Genomic DNA, 19,976 nt, shown 5'->3' on the forward strand with positions numbered 1-19,976 from the left:
TAGGTTTCCCCACCCCAAACTTCCCCCAATGTCACCAGATCCGGTCAGGATTTAAAATAAGAGCTTTGAGACACGATATCCTTCTAAAAATCAAATTTCATGGAGATCCAATCACCCCTTCGTAAGTTAAAAATACCTCATTTTTTCTAATTTTTCAGAATTAACCCCCCCCCAACTACCCCAAAGAGAGTGGATCCGTTCTGATTATGTCAATCATGTATCTAGGACTCGTGTTTTTTTTCCACCAAGTTTCATCCCGATCCCTCCACTCTAAGTGTTTTCCAATTTTTAGGTTTCTCCCTCCCAAATCCCCCCCCCCAATGTCACCAGATCCGGTCGGGTTTAAAATAAGAGCTCTGAGCCACGATATCCTTCTAAATATCAAATTTCATTGAGATCCGATCACCCGTTCGTAAGTTAAAAATACCTCATTTTTTTTCAGAAATACCCCCCCCCCCAACTACCCAAAAGAGAGCGGATCCGTTCCGTTTATGTCAATCATCTATCTAGGACTTGTGTTTATTTTTCCCACCATGTTTCATCCCGATCCCTCCACTCTAAGTGTTTTCCAAGTTTTAGGTTTCCCCCTCCCAACTCCCCGCCCCCATCACCAGATCCGGTCGGGATTTAAAATAAGAGCTCTAAGACACGATATCCTTCTAAACATCAAATTTCATTGAGATCCGATCACCCGTTCGTAAGTTGAAAATACCTCATTTTTCTAATTTTTAAGAATTACTCCCCCCCCCCCCCCCAACTACCGCAAAGAGAGCAAATCAGTTCCGATTATGTCAATCATGTATCTGGGACTTGCGCTTATTTTTCCCATCAAGTTTCATCCCGATCCCTCTACTCTAAGTGTTTTCCAAGATTTTAGGTTTCCCCCCTCCAACTCCCCCCAATGTCATCAGACCCAGTCGGGATTTAAAATAAGAGCTCTGAGACACAATATCATTCCAAACATCAAATTTCATTAAGATCCAATCACCCGCTCATAAGTTAAAAATACTTCATTTTTTCTATTTTTCCGAATTAACCGGCCCCTACTTCCCCCCCAGATGGTCAAATCGGGAAAACGACTATTTCTAATTTAATCTGGTCCGGTCCCTGATACGCTTGCCAAATTTCATCGTCCTAGCTTACCTGGAAGTGCCTAACGTAGCAAAACCGGGACTTTAGGTTTTCCCCCTCCAACTCCCCCCAATGTCATCAGATCCGGTCGGGATTTAAAATAAGAGCTCTAAGACACAATATCATTCCAAACATCAAATTTCATTAAGATCCAAATACCCGCTGATAAGTTAAAAATACTTCATTTTTTCTATTTTTCGCGAATTAACCGGGCCCCCACTCCCCCCCCCCCAGATGGTCAAATCGGGAAAACGACTATTTCTAATTTAATCTGGTCCGGTCCCTGATACGCTTGCCAAATTTCATCGTCCTAGCTTACCTGGAAGCTATCACTTGGTTAATACCAAGTGCCATAAAAAATAGTTACTCTTTCCTAACTGTCGAGGTTACCCATCTTCAAAAAACGTGAACACCATTTTGTGAAGCATAAATTTCTCGGCATTATTTGAAAAACGATCAGAAATTAAATATTTTTTTTTTCAACTGTAAGCAGCAACATTAAAATTTAAAACGAGCAGAAATTATTCCGTATATAAGGGGCCTACCTCCCCCCTGAAAAAAAATACAAAAGATCATTGCAGTATTGTTTCTGCATTTAATTTAAATTAAAAACGGACGAAGATTAATTTAAATTACAAATATTTTTGAGGGAAGTAAAGAGTGAAGTTGAAATTTAAAATGAACAAAAATAATTACTTCACAGTCTATCTAACAAATATCAATAAAACTAGTACAAGTAAACAAAATAGTCGTAATTCCCGAAGTTTGTAGGATCATAGAAAACTAGCGCTTTACTGAAAACACAAACTAATAAGTAACACTTCTGCACAATGGTTCAGTCCAATGATAGGCTCTCGTTTTAGTATTGAAAAGGACACGTCATGGTTAGTTTGTAGACCAGTTCGAAGTGAAATCATCTTGATAGTATTAGGACTACATACCAGCTTAAAATTTTTTATTTTAACTTGAAATTTTGTATTATACAGAGAGAAATTATAGGACTTCCAGAGTTCATACTATGCCTTATTTAATCTTCCTTTTGAGTAATACTATTTCTTACAATTTAAGATTGTTTATTACTCACTATTGGTATTATGGCTGGCGAGACTAAAATGTTACCTGATAAATCAATCCAATATTTCTTCATGCTGTTCAATGACATTGCGGTTATTAAAAAAGTATTTATTTTTATGATTATATTTTAAGATAATTTTAATTGTATGCTTGAAAGTTACTGATTTCACAGCTGGTGTAAGACTATTAAAAGCTTTATAGATTAATTTGTTGTTGTCAGGCTATGTACTCATTTTTAACTACTAAATCAAAATTCTTGTTTTTATACTTGGTTTTTGTGTTTTCAGCAAAGCGCTAGTTTTCCATAATCCTACAAACATAGGGAAATATGATTATTTTATTTATTTGTACTACTTTTATCGATATTTGTTATGTGAAGCAATATTTTTTGTTCATTTGAAGTTTCAACTTCGCTCTTTACTTCTCTTAAAAAACTTTTTTTTTTAATTAGCTATTAACAAGTACCCAGAAATGTTGAGGAATGCTAAATTCAAAGGTGTTTAGTTGTTTTTGATATCTTTGAGATTCATAAAAAAATAAAACCATTGAAAAAAGAAAATCAGGGAAGCTAAAATAAATTTAATTTTCCAACTCAGTCAATCCATAAATATGTATCATAAAATTTACTGAACCTCATAAATAAGTTTCTAAGGAAGAACCAACTCTAAAAATTTATCAGAGAACTAAGCTAAATAAAACTATTACATAAAACTGTGGATTGATGAAAAGATTATGATTAAATCTTCAAGTAAAATGTTCTACTAGAATCATAAAAATAAAATTCTGTTTCCTAGTAAACAAGGATTGGTGAAAAAAAATTGTTAAATCGAAAACTATTTCCCCATTCAGTTATTCAAGCGTCTCAATATCCCCATTCGGACAACAACTTCAACTTCTTTCCTCCAGTAATCTTTTTCCTGTGTTCATGTTGCAAGCAGTTTCATTTCCTGGTATCCAGAAATTCTGAACTTTTCTTGCTTACAAATTTCTTTTGCATTAATTTCGAGCTAAAACTTGGGCAGCAACTTTGACTAGCATTGTGGATTATTTTTGCAAATTTTACAAGCAATATCTTAAATGACAAATCTACATCGGCTTGTGGATATTGGCATTCTATTTTTCATTTGGGGCACTGCGAGTTGGACATACCTGGCACATACCATAGCTGGCACTGCGAGCTGGACATATTTGGCACATACCATAGCTGGCACTGTGAGCTGGGCATACCTGGCACATACCATAGCTGGCACTGCGAGCTCCAAGAAACTGATAAAATCTCTCCGTTGAAATTCTTCCATTACAACCCTCATATGATATACGAGTACTTGGAATCTTTCCACACGAAAAAAACTTGCCCGAGCTTGTTATGTTGAGTCCACCATTAACTAATAAATATTCCATTTGACCACAAAGGAAACCGAAGGCCTTGCAATAAAACCGACCAAAACTCGTGAGAAGGGTAAACAGTTGAATCATTGCTACCTGGCCGAACCACTAACAAACAATCACCTGTTTACGCACGTTATGGGGATACAAGCTTAATTTTAATAGCAGAACTAGCAAAACTGCCAATTTAAAGCAAACTAGGCCTAATTTGCAAAAAGGTTCCAGTCTACAATATTAAGATAAAAAAGCTAATAGTTGCAGTCTTAAAAATACATCAACTTCAAACCTCTATCATTTTTTTTTAGACCAATTCTCACCAAATACTTAAAAGCCGGAGGAAACAATTTTTTCATAATTTTTGAACAAATCGGTAGAACTGATATTGGTCTCCATTCTGGTATGTCAGTTTAACTTATCTCACTCCGTCCATATATCGCTCTTTACGAGACAGCAGCTACCGGATACAAACATTATATCCTTCAACACATTCTCCGCACTCAAACAAACAAGCAAACACCAAAACATTCAATACTTTCACCGTCTGATGATTGATAAAATAAAATTAAAACCAGCGATATTTCGTCCTTTTTTTTATTTTTTTTAACTTTATCCAGTGTTTGTTTATGGGATATGGTCCACTTGGCTTCTAAACAATTTAATAGGTGATTTTTAGGCTGAAGGGAGCACCAAGTCGATCAAAAAAAGCTTTAATCGAATATGCCCCCCCCCCGTGTATACACAGAGGGGGATGCTGAAGCTTGTTTGAGAGTTTAGTTAACTCAGTCCACAGAAGCTTACATATAATAATGTCATTCGTATCCCTTCCGCATTGTGCATGGACTGCATAAATGTCTACGGACGAAAGTGCGATTGCGTGGTGGTGTAAGCAGGATTCCCACCACGGTCAGTTTCTAAAGAGCTATAATTGCCCAAATTTGCGTGCTACAATCAAAAAACCCACTGTGATAGTGCTAAAATAATGCTAAAATAGCAGTTTTGTACTACAGGTGGCAACCCTGCCCCGTGCTACAGGGCTACAGGTGGCAACCCGGGTGTGAAGTTATATACATAGCGAAATTGGGCGGTTATATGTATAAAGGACTTCAATAGTTCCAAACGGATGAGCTATCTCATAGTTTTTGCTGAATTAAATTTCACCCTTTTTTGGGCAACATTTTTATTCTGCAGCACAAAATGGCAAAAATCGGCAGCTTGCTGGAGCATTAGCTTTCCCTTCTTCTTCTTTTTTTACTGAAAGGGGGATTAAAACTTCAAATTGACATTCTAATAGTTTGCTTTAGTATGCTAAAACCAATTGTTCCATAAGAACACTATAAACGAAAAAAGAAAATTAACTAAAATAGAGTTGTATTCAACTTAAAGTAAAGGGAGATATTAAAACTCAAGACAGATAAAAAATCGACAAATCAGAAGGCTTTACAGAAGAATTTTAGAATGCAACAAAGATAACCATTTGGTAATTGCAAGTGATCTATTTACAAATTCTTTTTCGAGATATTTGAACCAAAAATGCAATAATTTAGAGCAAATTAAACTGAGTGGGCTCAATAAAATCAGAGGAGTGTGATAAACTTTCTTTTCATCATATTGCTCTTATTTTAGAACATTCATTCTCGAAGCGTTAAGATAAAAGAGTGAAACTTTAGTGCAAATAGGAATGGTCGGGGGTGGAGAGGCTTTTATAGATAGGATAATTCATGCTCAAATTTGAACGCCACATTTTACTTTTACTTGATAAAAACTAAGGTTAAAAAATGTAGATTTAGATGTGGTAATATAATTAGCACAACTATTATACACTTGCATCATATAGGCAATAGTGTTAGGGAGGCAATGGGTCCTTGTCGCCTGATCCTTTACCACGTTTTGGTGATTCTGGCCATGGCCATAATAATAACAATAATGCAATAAACCGTAGCTATGCATAGAACCGAGACTTAGGTCACAGTCAAGGCCGCATCCAGGGGGCTACAGGGTGTGAACCCACCCTAAATTTTTGTCCCATTCGTAAAGACTAACAACAATGCATACAAATAGATTTTTATGCGCTTTCAAACTTTTTTCGCACCCCTCCCCCCGAAAAAAAACCCTGGATACGCATTTGTTCACAGCATTTCCTAGGTCCTAGGGAAATACTACAGGATAAATACACCAAAAAGTTGCATTTCTAAGTCCAAATTCTTCCAAATTTTAGTGAAGCACAAAAACCCTCACTGTCAAGCACAATGATACATCTTTTTTTAATACAAATAATAATTTCGGGGTATTTAATGGAGTTACATGTACGCGTACCACACCCGGTACATACGTTCATTTCCAGACAGACCTAGCATGTAAAGGGTGAAGGAATTGAAAGAAAATTTTAGAAGAGCCAAATCTTATTAAATATTCTATTGCCCTAGGAATAACGCATAGACAGATAATAGATAGTCATATCTATTAACAAATGACCTAACATTATTTTTATACAATCTCAATAAGGGAGTTTAATGCCAGAATTGCCTCTCACTCAATTGGACTATCTGTCTTGGCTTTTCCTACAATTAGCCATGATTTCAAGCCCACAACTATTCGATTTTAATTCAAATTCAAACATTGGGGAGATCCATGTTACATTTTTTCTAAAATGAAGTAAAAAGGGGTGGAATTAAACTCCTATACAAAAGATGTTAAAACTCCTTATACAAAAATGTATTAATAATTTTGGCACAAAAACGCTATTTTCGAAGTCGCACGAAATTCTCTCGAAACTCTTCTCTGCAATAAGAATGAAAACTTGGTCCATTTGAAAATGAAGTAGCTTGAGCGCACTTAATCGATCGCTCCTAGCAAGGAAAAAAAGGAACAAGAATGAACAAACAATGGAGATGGTAGGGGCTCGGAACTAAGAGTTAATGAAGTGATATTCTTAAGACAATTATTAGCTGACAAGAGCTTGAATACCAAAGTCATCTAGAGCATAAAGCGGCCAAATTTGTCTTGTATTAGATAAAATGGTTTCAATTTCTGTGGCATCCGAGTGTCGTGTTTTAAAAAGAGCGACAAAATGGGATGGATGACATCTACAGAGAAATGTAAGGTAAACAACTACAAAATAATACACTACGGGCATGCTTATCCTTGCTAAAAATTTGACTAGAGGACAGATTCATGGGAAGCTTGTTTTTGGTATGGAACAGTAAAATAAAAAGTACAATATCTTGATGTAGCAAATGGTCGTTTTCTAAACTGCTACTTGCATAAGAAGACGAATATAATGGTTACACTGTGATTAGATTATGAAACATGAAAGGATGTAACGAAGATCCCATAATTCGTCATACCATACACATGGTGAATAAAGGGGTTCCCCTTCAACTCCTCGCCCATCTCGTCTCTCCATGCCCACAAATACTCACCAATCTAAATTATGAATACTATCTAATTTACTTCAAAGTCAAAATCCTAAAACTATACAACAAGTGTAAACATAAATAACGACGAAGACCACACTGCCTTTCCATCACAAACACCAAAAATAAGAAGAACAATAGGGGATTTTTGACTGTCTTAAAAAATTCCCTGTTGTTCTTCTTGCTTTTGGTGTAAGAGTAAACTTCATTGCCAATGTATATTTCTTGGTTATACGAATTTCAAATAGGACGCTATTTTTCTAATTGTTGAAGTCGAGGAACGGAGCAACCTGCATATTTTTATAACCTTAATATGTATATAAAATATTATTATTTTATATACATATTATAATATTTTATTATAATATTATAATATTTTATATACATATATGTATATTATAATATAATATTTTATATACATATGCATATTATATAATGCATATTATAATATTTTATATACATTCCATATCATAAAAACAATCGACCCACAGTTTGAAATAAACCAGGGGTCGATTGCGTATTACTGTACTAGATTAGTTCGTACATATACAAAGCTTATTTTAGATACTGGAGAATCTAGTTTCATATCTGTTATAATGAAGATGTTCTGATTTGTTTGTGAGTCACAGTATTCTGTGACTCTGATAATGGACCTTATATATTCCTGGACTTCGTAAATATACCATTTTGGTAAAACCACCGACTTAGCGTAATTATCATATGATTGAAATTATATTGTAAGCACCGTTTGATGGTGCTCACGAGCAAATTTACCAAAGCAAGTCTCACACAAGCGTCTTGACACAATACATAGTATGTAGCCTACTTGTTCCACAAATGGCTTTCAACGTCCACCAAAGTTGGTATTCAAAATACATGGAACTTGTTGACAACATGAAAAAAATCTCAATTTGGAAGTTCAAATCCAAAAATAGTAAAAATATATCACAGAAATAGTTTTAATTCGTATCAACATTTTTTATCGAAGAGTCTTGAAGTTACTCATTTAAGGATAATTAAACTACATTTATTATATGAAACAAAAAGACCATAGTTGTGGTCAGTCATACCCATCATGACAACACGTCACATGACAAAATGTAACATTATTATAATACAACTATCTGTTGGGGTAGCGCTTCGCGCCACCCCAACACCTATCTGGTTGGAGCGCTTTGCGCCCCCCAAGCCGCCCTGCAAGCGTAAGTCGTTACGCGCCATTGTAGTAGTGTCCCTGTGTCCCACCTGTGAATATAGATAGATACATGTATATATGTTTTCAACTACGTAAAACTTGCGAATATACAACATTCTTCGCTGTCCCATTGTCTGGGCATATAAATAGATTGTCAGGTTTACCGACTCTTGAACATGCAACATATAATTGTCCATGGAAAAAACAATCCGCATTTAGATCTATACCACACTATTCTAATGATGTGTCCCTGTGTCCCGGTCGTCATTTATATTCCCTGTGTCCCGGTCGTTATTTGTGGCACGGTGTCCCAGTCTCTTTGAGTGTCCCGGTTGTCATTTATATTCCCTGTGTCCCGGTCGTCATTTATGTCCCGGTCTGTAATTTCGTCAGTCGACAAACATGACGTGAGTCGACAAACGACTTCATGACGGCATAATGCTCAATCCTTATAATGACGTCAGTCGACACACAAACATGACGTCAGTCAACAGACAAACAACTTATTTTTATATATATATATATAGACTAGTCAACTTCTTGGACTTGATTAAAGTGGTCATGATTAGTTATTAATTTAACGTTTGCTTTTAAATGATCAAAGTAAGTTCAATTAAGATCTTATGCAGTTTAGAAATCTGCTAAATCCCAGTCAAATTCTCAGCATTCTATACCTAGTTTTTAAAAACTCATTACATTAGCCTCTTCTCAGAGATTTCGACAAACAGTCCCGTTTCGCCTTAATCGTGGAAAAGATTCTAGCGGAAAGCCTTAGTGTTTCCATAGGAACACTGCCGTACTCGTTCTGCTGGGACCACAGTTATCTTCTCCTTTTCCGACGAGTTATTCAACAAGAAATTAATTCATTTTCCTATTGGGATTGAGAAAATGTTAATGTTACAGCTCATAAAGCTTCGTCTAAATTGAAAACTCCAGGCCTAAAATCAATTTTGAGATTCTAAGCCGCTGAACAATGAAATGAAATTGAGTGGAAACAAGTTCATAAGAAAATCATTTTCCAATGTTAACTTTTTCCTTAGCTCAAACAATAAACAAGATGCATATTTGATATAAGCCAGTGTTTGCCGAGGAGATGAAGCTTTTTATACTGGCGGAAATCTTGTCATAAACAATAATGCAGCACCAATTATACGAGTTGAAAATTGATTCTACGATCAGAGAACCAATCTTTAGTCGAAATATATTAGAAAGGTTTTACATAAAAAAAAAAATTAGCCTGCGTGAAACTTGAAAAAATTAAACGGGTTAGACTATGTGGACTATACTAGGTGTACCCACAAAGTGGGGGGGTATAGGTGAACTCTTTTATTGAGACATAATTTTAGATATTCTAGAATCATGTATTTCACTTTCTAAATAAAATCAACTTGGGCTCTGGCCTGGATGCAACTTACTTCCCTGCATTTTACTGACACTTATATGAATATCCAGCAAAAAGAGAAAGCAATCTAGTCAGTCGCCCCTCCTTCTCAAAATTCTGTATTCGTCAGTGGGTAGCATCAAAAGATGCAATATGTTAGAAAACCATTCCTTATGATTATCTTAATCGTCCAAGTTGAAAGTTCAAACAGATCATTCCAAAAATAACAGCCACTTAGGTTAAGCGTTAGACTGTCAACTTTTAGATTTTGCAAGGAAGCGGCTTCAAATCTCGCTCTGAGACTTTTTTTTTCTTAGAATGTGTAAATGATCGAGCAGCCTATACGACAGCTTTAATTGGCAATGTACAACAGAAATTTTTTTTTTAATGTATATTTATTGTACAGCTAAAAAATTAAGAAACAAAAATTACATGTATATGAAAAATTAAAACAAGAACGAAAAGGCAATAAATTAAAAAAAAAAAAAACAGTGTTGTTTAAACATGTTGCGACTATTCAAATTTAAATGAAAAAGCATCACCCTGAGCGGGAGGGGTCTTTCACCTCCCTCGGCCACCAATTCATAATGTTCAAGTGGCGGCTTGTGACTTGCTGGTAATTTTACTAAAATAAAGCAAATGTTCAAATGGTTGATTGAATTATTTTTTTGATTGAATTGCAATGTTTTCAACGAAAATATTGGAAATACATTATTATCAGCAAAGCACAAAGAACATGTCGCTGTTAGCTTGTATTTAGAAGAAAAAAAAAGTTTTTTGAATTCAAAACATGAATAACGCTTATACAAACTTATTGTGTTTTTGCTAGGAAACCCCAGCTCGAGAATTATAAAACTATGATTATGAGGCTTATATGGACGAGAAAGGTTTATAATTTAAATGGTAATGCCAAGGAACTGTGGACATACTGGTACTACGACGGGTTTTTGATTGGATGGAGGAATGTGTCTTAGAGAATGTACTGTAATACAATCTCAGTTCGGGTTGTATTCTGATTGCATTAGACATGTTTCAAGCAGATGAAAATACGACTTGGGCACAGACATGATTTCAACGTTCTATTACCATTGACTATGTAACTGAATTAATAGGTTATCAGAGATTAAAGAATGTTACACGAAAATGGTGGAAGAGGTTTTCATCTAGATATGATTTTAGCAAATATTCTGCTTCCTATTTTCCTAGGAAAATCGTTATGTCCCTCTTTCAATAATCGAGCCTAAATATAAGTCTCTAACGTTCGTTTATATTGTTTTTGGTTCTCATAAGCCAAGCAAAAGCTTTTCGACTAAGCATATTGATGCCAGATTCCCGCCAATCGGTCAAGTGAATTCTACCTTTTCCACCATATTATGTTGCTTTAAAGTCAGCCTCGTCAAGCAACGTTCCATTCTAAAACATTGGTAGGCTACAATTAATTTTTTCATCTTATTCAGACCAGTTGGGGAAAAAAAAGTCAAATCTGGCATTGAAGATAATTAATTTCAGAGAAGACAATATATTGATAACGACTGTAGCACGAAATTAAATATATACCGAAACATAAACACAAAAAGATGAAATTGTGAATATCACATGGGGTGAGAAGTATTGAAACAACTCAATTTTCAGAGCGACATTCGTCTGGGTTGTTGTCTCTTGTCCCATTTTATCTCATGTAAGTACCTAGTATGAAAATCTGCCTATCCCTAACTCAATTAAAAATATGGATGGATCCAGCATAGCGAGCCATTTTATAAAGTTTGGGGAGACAGACTTCCGAAGGCGATTCAGGATTTTAAATTTATTAAATTATTCTGAGGTTATTGATCGGAAAGAATTTGTTTCGCAATATAAAAATAATTTGAACTGAAATGGGTCAAAAAGATAAGAATTTATACAATTTCAGGAGATGAAAAGAAACGAGTCTTGCTTAGTCCATGATTGATGCCGAAAACCATAGGAATTGGGTGGCAATCCCAGTCCAAGCTAAATCTCGTGTTGCACATTAAACATAATAGCAATGACATATAACAGCACATATCTAACAAGCTACCGCCCAGTTGCTGCCATTGCTATTTTTTGTTGTATGCAAACTACTGGTGCGTCAGGTTCCCCAAGCGTACCAGGATATTTCCAGCTCTGTCTCAAACCTTTTCACATCAGTAAATAGAGATAATTCCTCATTTAAATTGATACAAAGAGCCCCCTACACTCCCGAAAAATATCACAGCATAGACGTACATTTATCGTATTTTGGACCCAGAGAGAAAAACCGAGCCCTCCCCCTCTAAGGGTGGAACCACTTTGAATATATACCTAATTTATAGACATGGCTCTAGCACAAAAAAAATCCAACAATCAGAGGCAAAGCTTTAGCGTTGTCTATAGTAATGAGACATTTGCCTTAAAGGTTTTTTTTGCACGAAAAAACCGAAGTAGGATTTGCTTTGAAGGAACAAGAGGGAAATTCTTTTAGTGATAAATAACATTATCAGACATCAAATCTTCTTTTTTTGTGTACCTTTTTGAATCTTAACCATACCGAAACAAACCACAAAAGCAACCGTTTAAAGTCCACAAAACAGAAAACCCAATAAATTTTGGAATGATCAGTACAACCCTTGGAGGCAGTTAAACCCAATGGTACTGTTTTACAAGAACCCAATAATAAAAGTAGGCGACAACCCTTCAAGTCAAGTGCGAAATGCCTCAATGGATTTATATCCCCTTGTCAGTGACTGAATAATTCACCTGATAACATCCCTTTGAATGGTATTTCCTTTGCCGATTTCACCTCGGGTGAACTGACTAATTTTAAACATATGCGAATGAGTGAACATGAGGCAATTAATTCAAAAATCGAGACAACAGCAATGTTCCCAATAGCAGTTCGTATAAAAAGTCAGTCATAAGCAGGGTATAAAAAAAGAAATCCTATACAGAACAAATCCTTGCCTTAATGAAAAAAGAAGTCTACCTAGATCGATCCCATGGAATTTATCAAAATTTAGGCTTAAAATTGCACTTTTATCGAATCACGCTACGAATCCTTTGTCCATAAGAAAAGGGATTCGACTCCTGGTGTCACTAGTTCTTTGGTAGGAAGCGGGGTTCAATGGTCTGTAACCTCAGCTTGATTCGATCCAGCTCTAAATGGGTACCTGGAGAAATCTAGGGAAGGTAAGCAGGAATGGTGTGCAAAAGTAAAGGGTATCTGGCCCCCAACATCACATTGCAATTCCTGGCTGAAGGGATCATCACTGCCAGCAGGGACTGTAAAGTCCAATATTACATTCTTTACCCTTTTTAACAGGAACAATTTCTGGATACCCCTCTAAAATTTTGATAGTGACCCATGCTATATATACCCCGCTATACATTACCATATTTCAATTCCTTGCGTTTAACAAAAAAGAATCTAACCTTTTTGATATGCCCCTCTGCCGTTCCAAGAAATGCAACAGTAAATTCTCCAGTTGACGTTGCAGTAATGGCAGTTAAGTGATTGGTGAACGTAGCCAATGGCTTCTCCCGAACAGGTTCTTCTCCGCCAAGAGGGGTGTTTACATCAAGCCCGCAAAAATCTTCCGTAATAGTGTTCAGTTTCTTGAAGAAAAAAAGAGATATATTTTTACTTGCTGAATTAAGTGGACAAGAAAACTACCATTGGCTTTCAACCAGCAAATGAAAACTAATACAAAAAACATAGAAAATAGAGAGAAACAAGACAACACAAAGAAAATTTATATTTATATGGATTATTTGGTGGATTTTGTTCGCCAAAATGATCCATGATGATCCTTCAAAATGATGGACTTTGTTTTTATTCCTTAAAACAAAATCGGAAATTCATGCAACAATGTTTTCTAAACAAACTAATTTGGTGTGTAATGGTATGAAAATATTCATTACTTTAAATTTAGTAGGTCAGATTATAAGAACTTTCTTCCAAATTTTGTTCTTAAATGTGAGGACCCCAGCGTTTTTACCGCTTGGAATATATATCCCTTAAAACAGTCAAGTACTGCAATGGCATTCCTTTAAACCAACCTGGTCAATTTAAAATCACTCAAAGGGAAATTAAAATTTCCAGAAAATGAGCCCGCTAGACTAATAAACACCAGCTGGTCGGAAAAAAAGTGACACAATAATGGAACTAATAGCACCGGAAGTACAACAGCCTATATTATGTTAAATGCATGCCTTGCAGAAATCAACCAAGCTCTTTTAATACATCTAAATTGCACAGGGAAAGGAAAAATTTTACAAAATAAAAGAGAGAAAAAAACTACCAAATTTATAGGAAAAATAAAATGCTTTTGGTAATACTATAGTCCGATTGTATGTTAGAAATGATTAGGTACGATAACCTTTTTTGGAGGGGGGTTTCCTACGACCCGAAAAATGAATGAAACGTACTAAGTGTGGTAGTAATTACTAAAAGCTGAAAGAAATAACAGAATACAGTACGAAGATCTAGACAGTTCAATGTTGACAGGCCCATAGACCTTTCATGTGTAAGTCTCTGTATAAAATGTTTTTTGCTTACAAATAGAAATGTACGAAAGAATTCCCGTATTGGAGGGCGTCAAAAGTAGACAATTATGTAAAAATAGAGAAATTATAAGGCATTGGAAGAGCCTCAGGATTCAGGGGAGATAAGAGCATGGATGTCCAAACATGCCTAAAATGTCACTTTAACTTCTTTTTTTACGGGAGAGGGAGATCCAATATATTCCTGTAAGGAAAGGGGGCCGAAGACAGGAGTGTTACATATTACATGTACATGTGGTACATATTACACATAATTATTTGTCTTTACTGTATTTATTGTTTGGTAAATGACGACTTATACTTATTGACGACATGACTGCCTGTCCATGGATTATTCTTTATGGTTGATTGTGTATGGCTATGCTGTTTGACCTATGTGATTGTATGGATGAGTAGGGTTCAGGCCTCATTCAAGTGCTGGTCTATATTAATCACTAATTTAGGAAAACAGTCTTCCTTTTCTCCTTCTGTCTCCCTTTTTTTTAAGTGTTTGTGCTGTTACATTAATGATTTCTCTTTTCGTTATATTACATTTACAGGAGTGTTATCTTTACCCCATTTCTGGGTGAGCACAATTAAAAAAAATTGATTTTCAAAGACGATTTTTGAGTGCAAAATAAGTACAGGACTTGATTACAACCACTGTATATAGATTATATGCAGTATAATCATGACTCAGTGATATTTGGCTACTAAAGTCTACTCGAGACGTTGAAACCCACTTGTAATTTCTAAAAACATCTAATAATAATATTACACTACTAATTACCGTTTATACATATGTATTGGCATAAATTAATTTAAGATTAGATTCTTTAAAGTTTAGTATTACATAAATGAAGTCTAGTTTCCCGTTCAAGAGAAATCTGACTTGTCTACCCATGCAAAAATCTAATGTCGCTTATGTTTCTACGTTCTCCGGAGCACTTGCATTTTGGTCCGGCTTGGTATAATGATTGAGATAATTTCTGATCATTTTTTTAAAATAATGTCAGGAAATCTGGCTACTCCTTCAATGGAAAATCCCACTTCTCCAAGGATTTATTTTCTAGACAATTTAATCCGGGTGAAAATTTACACCGGACAATAACCCTTAGCATGTTCATGCGTAAAATTGTGTCGACAATGAGAAAGCAAGACATAAGAAGAATTTCCTATAGGAATTCTGGCAAATTCTTCCAGTGTAAAATACCCCCCTTGGAAACTTCCCTCCCTATTAAAAATAATGTCAGTGAAAAATCCCATCAGCAGAAAATTCGCCCCCCCCCCCGAAAATGTGTGCATACTTCCTTAAGATAAATACCATATGTAATCAATGGGCAAATATTGAAAATTAAAAACCTTTCCCCTATGGGGAAAAGTTTGACTATGGGGGGACTATGGGGGGAAGGGTCATGATATCTCCAAAGGCATAGTTATTTGGCCTTTCAAGTGAGTTGAACAAAATGGCTATCTCAAAGTTTTGATTTGACGATTTGAGAAAAAAGGGGCATGGGAGAGGCCTGGTAGCCCTCCAGCTTTTTTGGTCACTTAAAAAGGGAACTACAACTTTTAATTTCCGTTCGAATGAGCCCTCTCAAGATATTCTAGGACCAATGGGTCTATACGATCACCTCTGCGAAAAACAAATAAATAAACACGCACCCGTGATCTTTCTTCTGGCAAAAAATACAAAATTCCACATTTTTTAACATAGGTGCTTGAAACCTCTACAGTTGAGTTCTCCAATACGCTGAATCTAATGGTGTGATTTTCATTAAGGTTCTATGATTTTTAAAGGGTGTTTCTCCCTATTTCCAAAATCAGGCAAATTTCCCAGGCTCGTAACTTTTGATGGGTAAGACTAAACTTAACAAATATATACATAAATATTTGAGATAAGCATAAAACACCGATTCTTTGACGTATCTATTGGTATCAAAAGAGTTTTGGTTACCATTGAGTCGGGTGGCTCCTTACTTACAGTTCGATCTCACGAAGTGCTTGATAAGACTATAGACTAGCTTTTGAATATGTATCATAACTTCAAATTTCCTATTATGGAAAATTTTTCATATTATGGTTTATTTGTTCTTCATTTTGAGTAAAGCTAAAGCGCGTTTTTTTTTTTTTACAATTTAGAATTGTACACACACACACTATCGGTATTATAGCTGGTGAGACCAAGACGTTATCTGATAACTTCAATCCATTATTATTGTATGCTGTTCAATGACTTTACGGTTATTAAATTAATATTTATTTTTATGCTTAAGTTTTCGAGATAATTTTAATTGTATACTGAAAGTTGCTGATATCACATCTGGTGTATGACTATGAAAAGCGTTATAGATCAGTTCATTGTTGTCTGGTTAAGTACTCACTTTTGACTCCTATATCAACATTCTTGTTTTTTAAACTTGGCTTTTGTTTGTTTTCAATAAAGTGATAGTTTCCTACAATCCTACAAACATAGGGAAATATCATCAGTTGGTTGATTTGCACTAGTATAGTCGATAGATGTTAGATAGGCTGTGAAGTTATAATTTTGTTCGTTTTAAATTTCAGCTTCGCTCTTTACTACCCCAGAAAACTTTTTTTTTATTAATTATATATAATAGTCTACAGTAGGTCTAGCCTAAAAATTTTTTCCTGATGCTTTTTATATGATGAGAAATAAAATCTTTTACGGTGAAAAGCAGGTCATAACGTTTGAATTCAAGGGGAACTACCGCTCGACGCAAAACATCACTGACAGTTCCATTACCGTACACAGAATGATGGTGTGAAAGTTTACCTCCACCCGAGGAATGCTTGGAAATATTAGAAATCAACAAAAATGAGGATGACAGTGCCAACATCTGCATACACAGTAATCTCCTAGCCCCAAAGACATAAAGAAAACTGACCAAAGGTCTACCCCCAGAGACAAAAAACAAATCATGGTCCGAAACTGATCTTTCGTGTGGTTTCGACACCATATCCAAAAAGGTCCCCTTATCAGCACTATTATGCCTCCAAAAAGTAGTCTTAAGTCTCCTTCCTTAAACTGGACTAACAGAATTTATATTTAACTGGCCATACCTGCGCACAGTCCCGTTCCCACGATGGATCCCTGTTTTCAATATACAGCTAAAGTTAATACCAACATCTCCCCTCACACACAAAAAACTCTGATTTTCTGCCTAAGGGTAGAACATTTGAACCCCCTGTCAATATGATGATAATGATTCTAAGGCTTCTAGCAGTCTTCTAATTACCAATGAACTTTTTAACAATCGATTAAACAATTAATTTCACCAATAAGAATTGGTAGAATTATAGTTTACCGAGCAATCGATCAAAAAGCAAACGTTTACCATTCATATATGTGCACCTTTTACCGTTATAGGATGTAAAAAAAAAAAAAAAAAAAAAAAAAAAAATGATAGCAGCGACAAAGGAACAAATACCTCACGGAGGAGGATCAAATAGTTCGTGGTAACCATTTACTATAATGTAACCAATTAATAGTAAACCATTTACTATAATGCGTTTTGTGGGGCTTGATTTCCATAATTTTCTGTTGTAGTTTTCATAATTTTGTTACTAAAGTATTCTATTTTCCTCATACTTAGGTATATTTCATTAGGATTAACCTAACTTCACTTCTTGAGTGTTGTGGGTATAAGGGATAAGTACCATAAAAATATTATTCCCCCTTCCCCTTTACATGAATGATCCAAGATCAAAGGTTCTCAGATTCATGTATAATATGGTCTAAGGAGCTGCAGAATGATACTTGGTCCCTCATGTGCTTCCAGGTTTTTAGCAACAAAACCAATCTAGAAGTCGATATATTCCCCAGGAATTTCATTTCGACAATTCAACGAGAAAAAAACGCAATGTTTAGTTGAATAACGAAGTTTTGAATAAATTTTAGTCCTAGTCCTAAAGCAACCTTATACAGAACAATCCAATTTCAGAAGTTTGAGCTTTACCCTTTGGTTTTTGCCAAGACGATATCAAATACCTCACGGAGGAGGATCAAATAGTTCGTGATAACGAACTGTAGTAGGGAGCGACCCGGCTCAAGAGTAACCAAAACTCTAAAAAACGGAATTTTGATACCAATAGGTTACATCAAAAGAATCGCATTTTAATACTGATTTTAAATATTTAAGTTTCATCAAGTTTAGTCTTACTCATCAAAAGCTTCGAGCCTGAGAAAATTTGCCTTGTTTTAGAAAATAGGGGGAAAACCCCCTAAAAATTATAGAATCTTACGTGGAAGGATCTTTCCATGGAGCAATTTACCAAACGAGGGGAGAGAATTTCCGTGAAGGGAGCACAGGATCTTCTAGCATTATTAAAAAAAAAATAAGAAAATAAATATTAAAAAAAGTTTTTCAGGTGGAAGTAAGCAGCAGCAACAATACTTCAACTATTTATTCCACAGCCTTCGTGATTCAGGGGTCATTTAAAAAGAATTTGGACAAAATTCAAGCTTAGTGTTAAAAGCGAGGTATTGACAAAGGGGTGAACCCCCTCATATACGTAATGAAAATATCCAAATTCTGCCTAAGGGTAGAACATTTGAACCCCCTGTCAATATGATGATAATGATTCTAAGGCTTCTAGCAGTCTTCTCATTACCAATGAACTTTTTAACAATCGATTAAACAATTGATTTCACCAATAAGAATTGGTAAAATTATAGTTTACCGAGCAATCGATCAAAAAGCAAACGTTTACCCTTCATATATGTGCACCTTTTACCGTTATAGGATGTAAAAAAAAAAAAAGATAACAGCGACAAAGGAACAAATACCTCACGGAGGAGGATCAAATAGTTCGTGGTAACCATTTACTATAATGTAACCATTTAATAATAAACCATTTACTATAATGCGTTTTGTGGGGCTTGATTTCCATAATTCTCTGTTGTAGTTTTCATAATTTTATTACTAAAGTATTCTATTTTCCTCATACTTATGTATATTTCATTAGGATTAACCTAACTTCACTTCTTGAGTGTTGTGGGTATAAGGGATAAGTACCATAAAAATATTATTCCCCCTTCCCCTTTACATGAATGATCCAAGAACAAAGGTTCTCAGATTCATGTATAATATGGTCTAAGGAGCTGCAGAATGATACTTGGTCCCTCATGTGCTTCCAGATATTTAGCAACAAAACCAATCTAGAAGTCTATATATTCCCCAGGAATTTTATTTCGACAATTCAACGAGAAAAAAACGTAATGTTTAGTTGAATAATGAAGTTTTGTATAAATTTTAGTCCTAGTCCTACAGCAACCTTGTACAGAACAATCCAATTTCAGAAGTTTGATCTTTACCCTTTGGTTTTTGCCAAGACGATATCATAGCCAGCAGCACAAGGAAAATATGCGATATTTTTTCCTATTCAACTGGAAAAAAGGAGTAAATTACAATTTTACACAACAAATGCGACCATTTTTGGCACATTATTCAAAGCAAGTAGCCTTCCCTCGGGGTATAGACTGTAAGGAGCCACCATTCATAATTGGATCCAAATTCTGTGTTGCTCTTCGGTACAACGCACGATTCTTTATCTATGAGCATGAAAAAGCAAAAGACTTTATTGTAATGGGGGGATCATAGATTTTATCTCGTAGCTTGATTTAAATAAATCTTATCTACAGTCCAATCAACAATATTGCGGGAACTCCTGGAGCCCATTCTCTGCATAAGACAAAAATTTAGTTAAAAACACATGCGACCCTAAAATACACTCTAATAACAATCTTGCTGGAATCAGGTACCTTCCCTAGATTCTCGAGGATATGTACGACACCCACAATGTCTTGGTTCTGTAATTTCCTCTTTTTTTTTTGGGG

At 35.3% G+C, this 19,976-nt stretch overlaps 1 protein-coding gene across 2 annotated transcripts in view; it reads right to left on the reverse strand.

Moving 5' to 3' along the window:
- Positions 1-19,976, reverse strand: part of LOC136037941 (plexin-A4-like) — a 317,250-nt gene that overhangs the window by 211,922 nt on the left and 85,352 nt on the right. For both annotated transcript variants that reach the window (XM_065720812.1, XM_065720810.1), the window contains exon 4: positions 13,007-13,189. In XM_065720812.1, the coding sequence (XP_065576884.1) occupies positions 13,007-13,189 (183 nt within the window). The remainder of the gene's footprint in view (positions 1-13,006; positions 13,190-19,976) is intronic.

This window comes from Artemia franciscana, chromosome 17 (assembly GCF_032884065.1).
Source record: "Artemia franciscana chromosome 17, ASM3288406v1, whole genome shotgun sequence".
Classification (NCBI taxonomy): Eukaryota; Metazoa; Arthropoda; class Branchiopoda; order Anostraca; family Artemiidae; genus Artemia; species Artemia franciscana.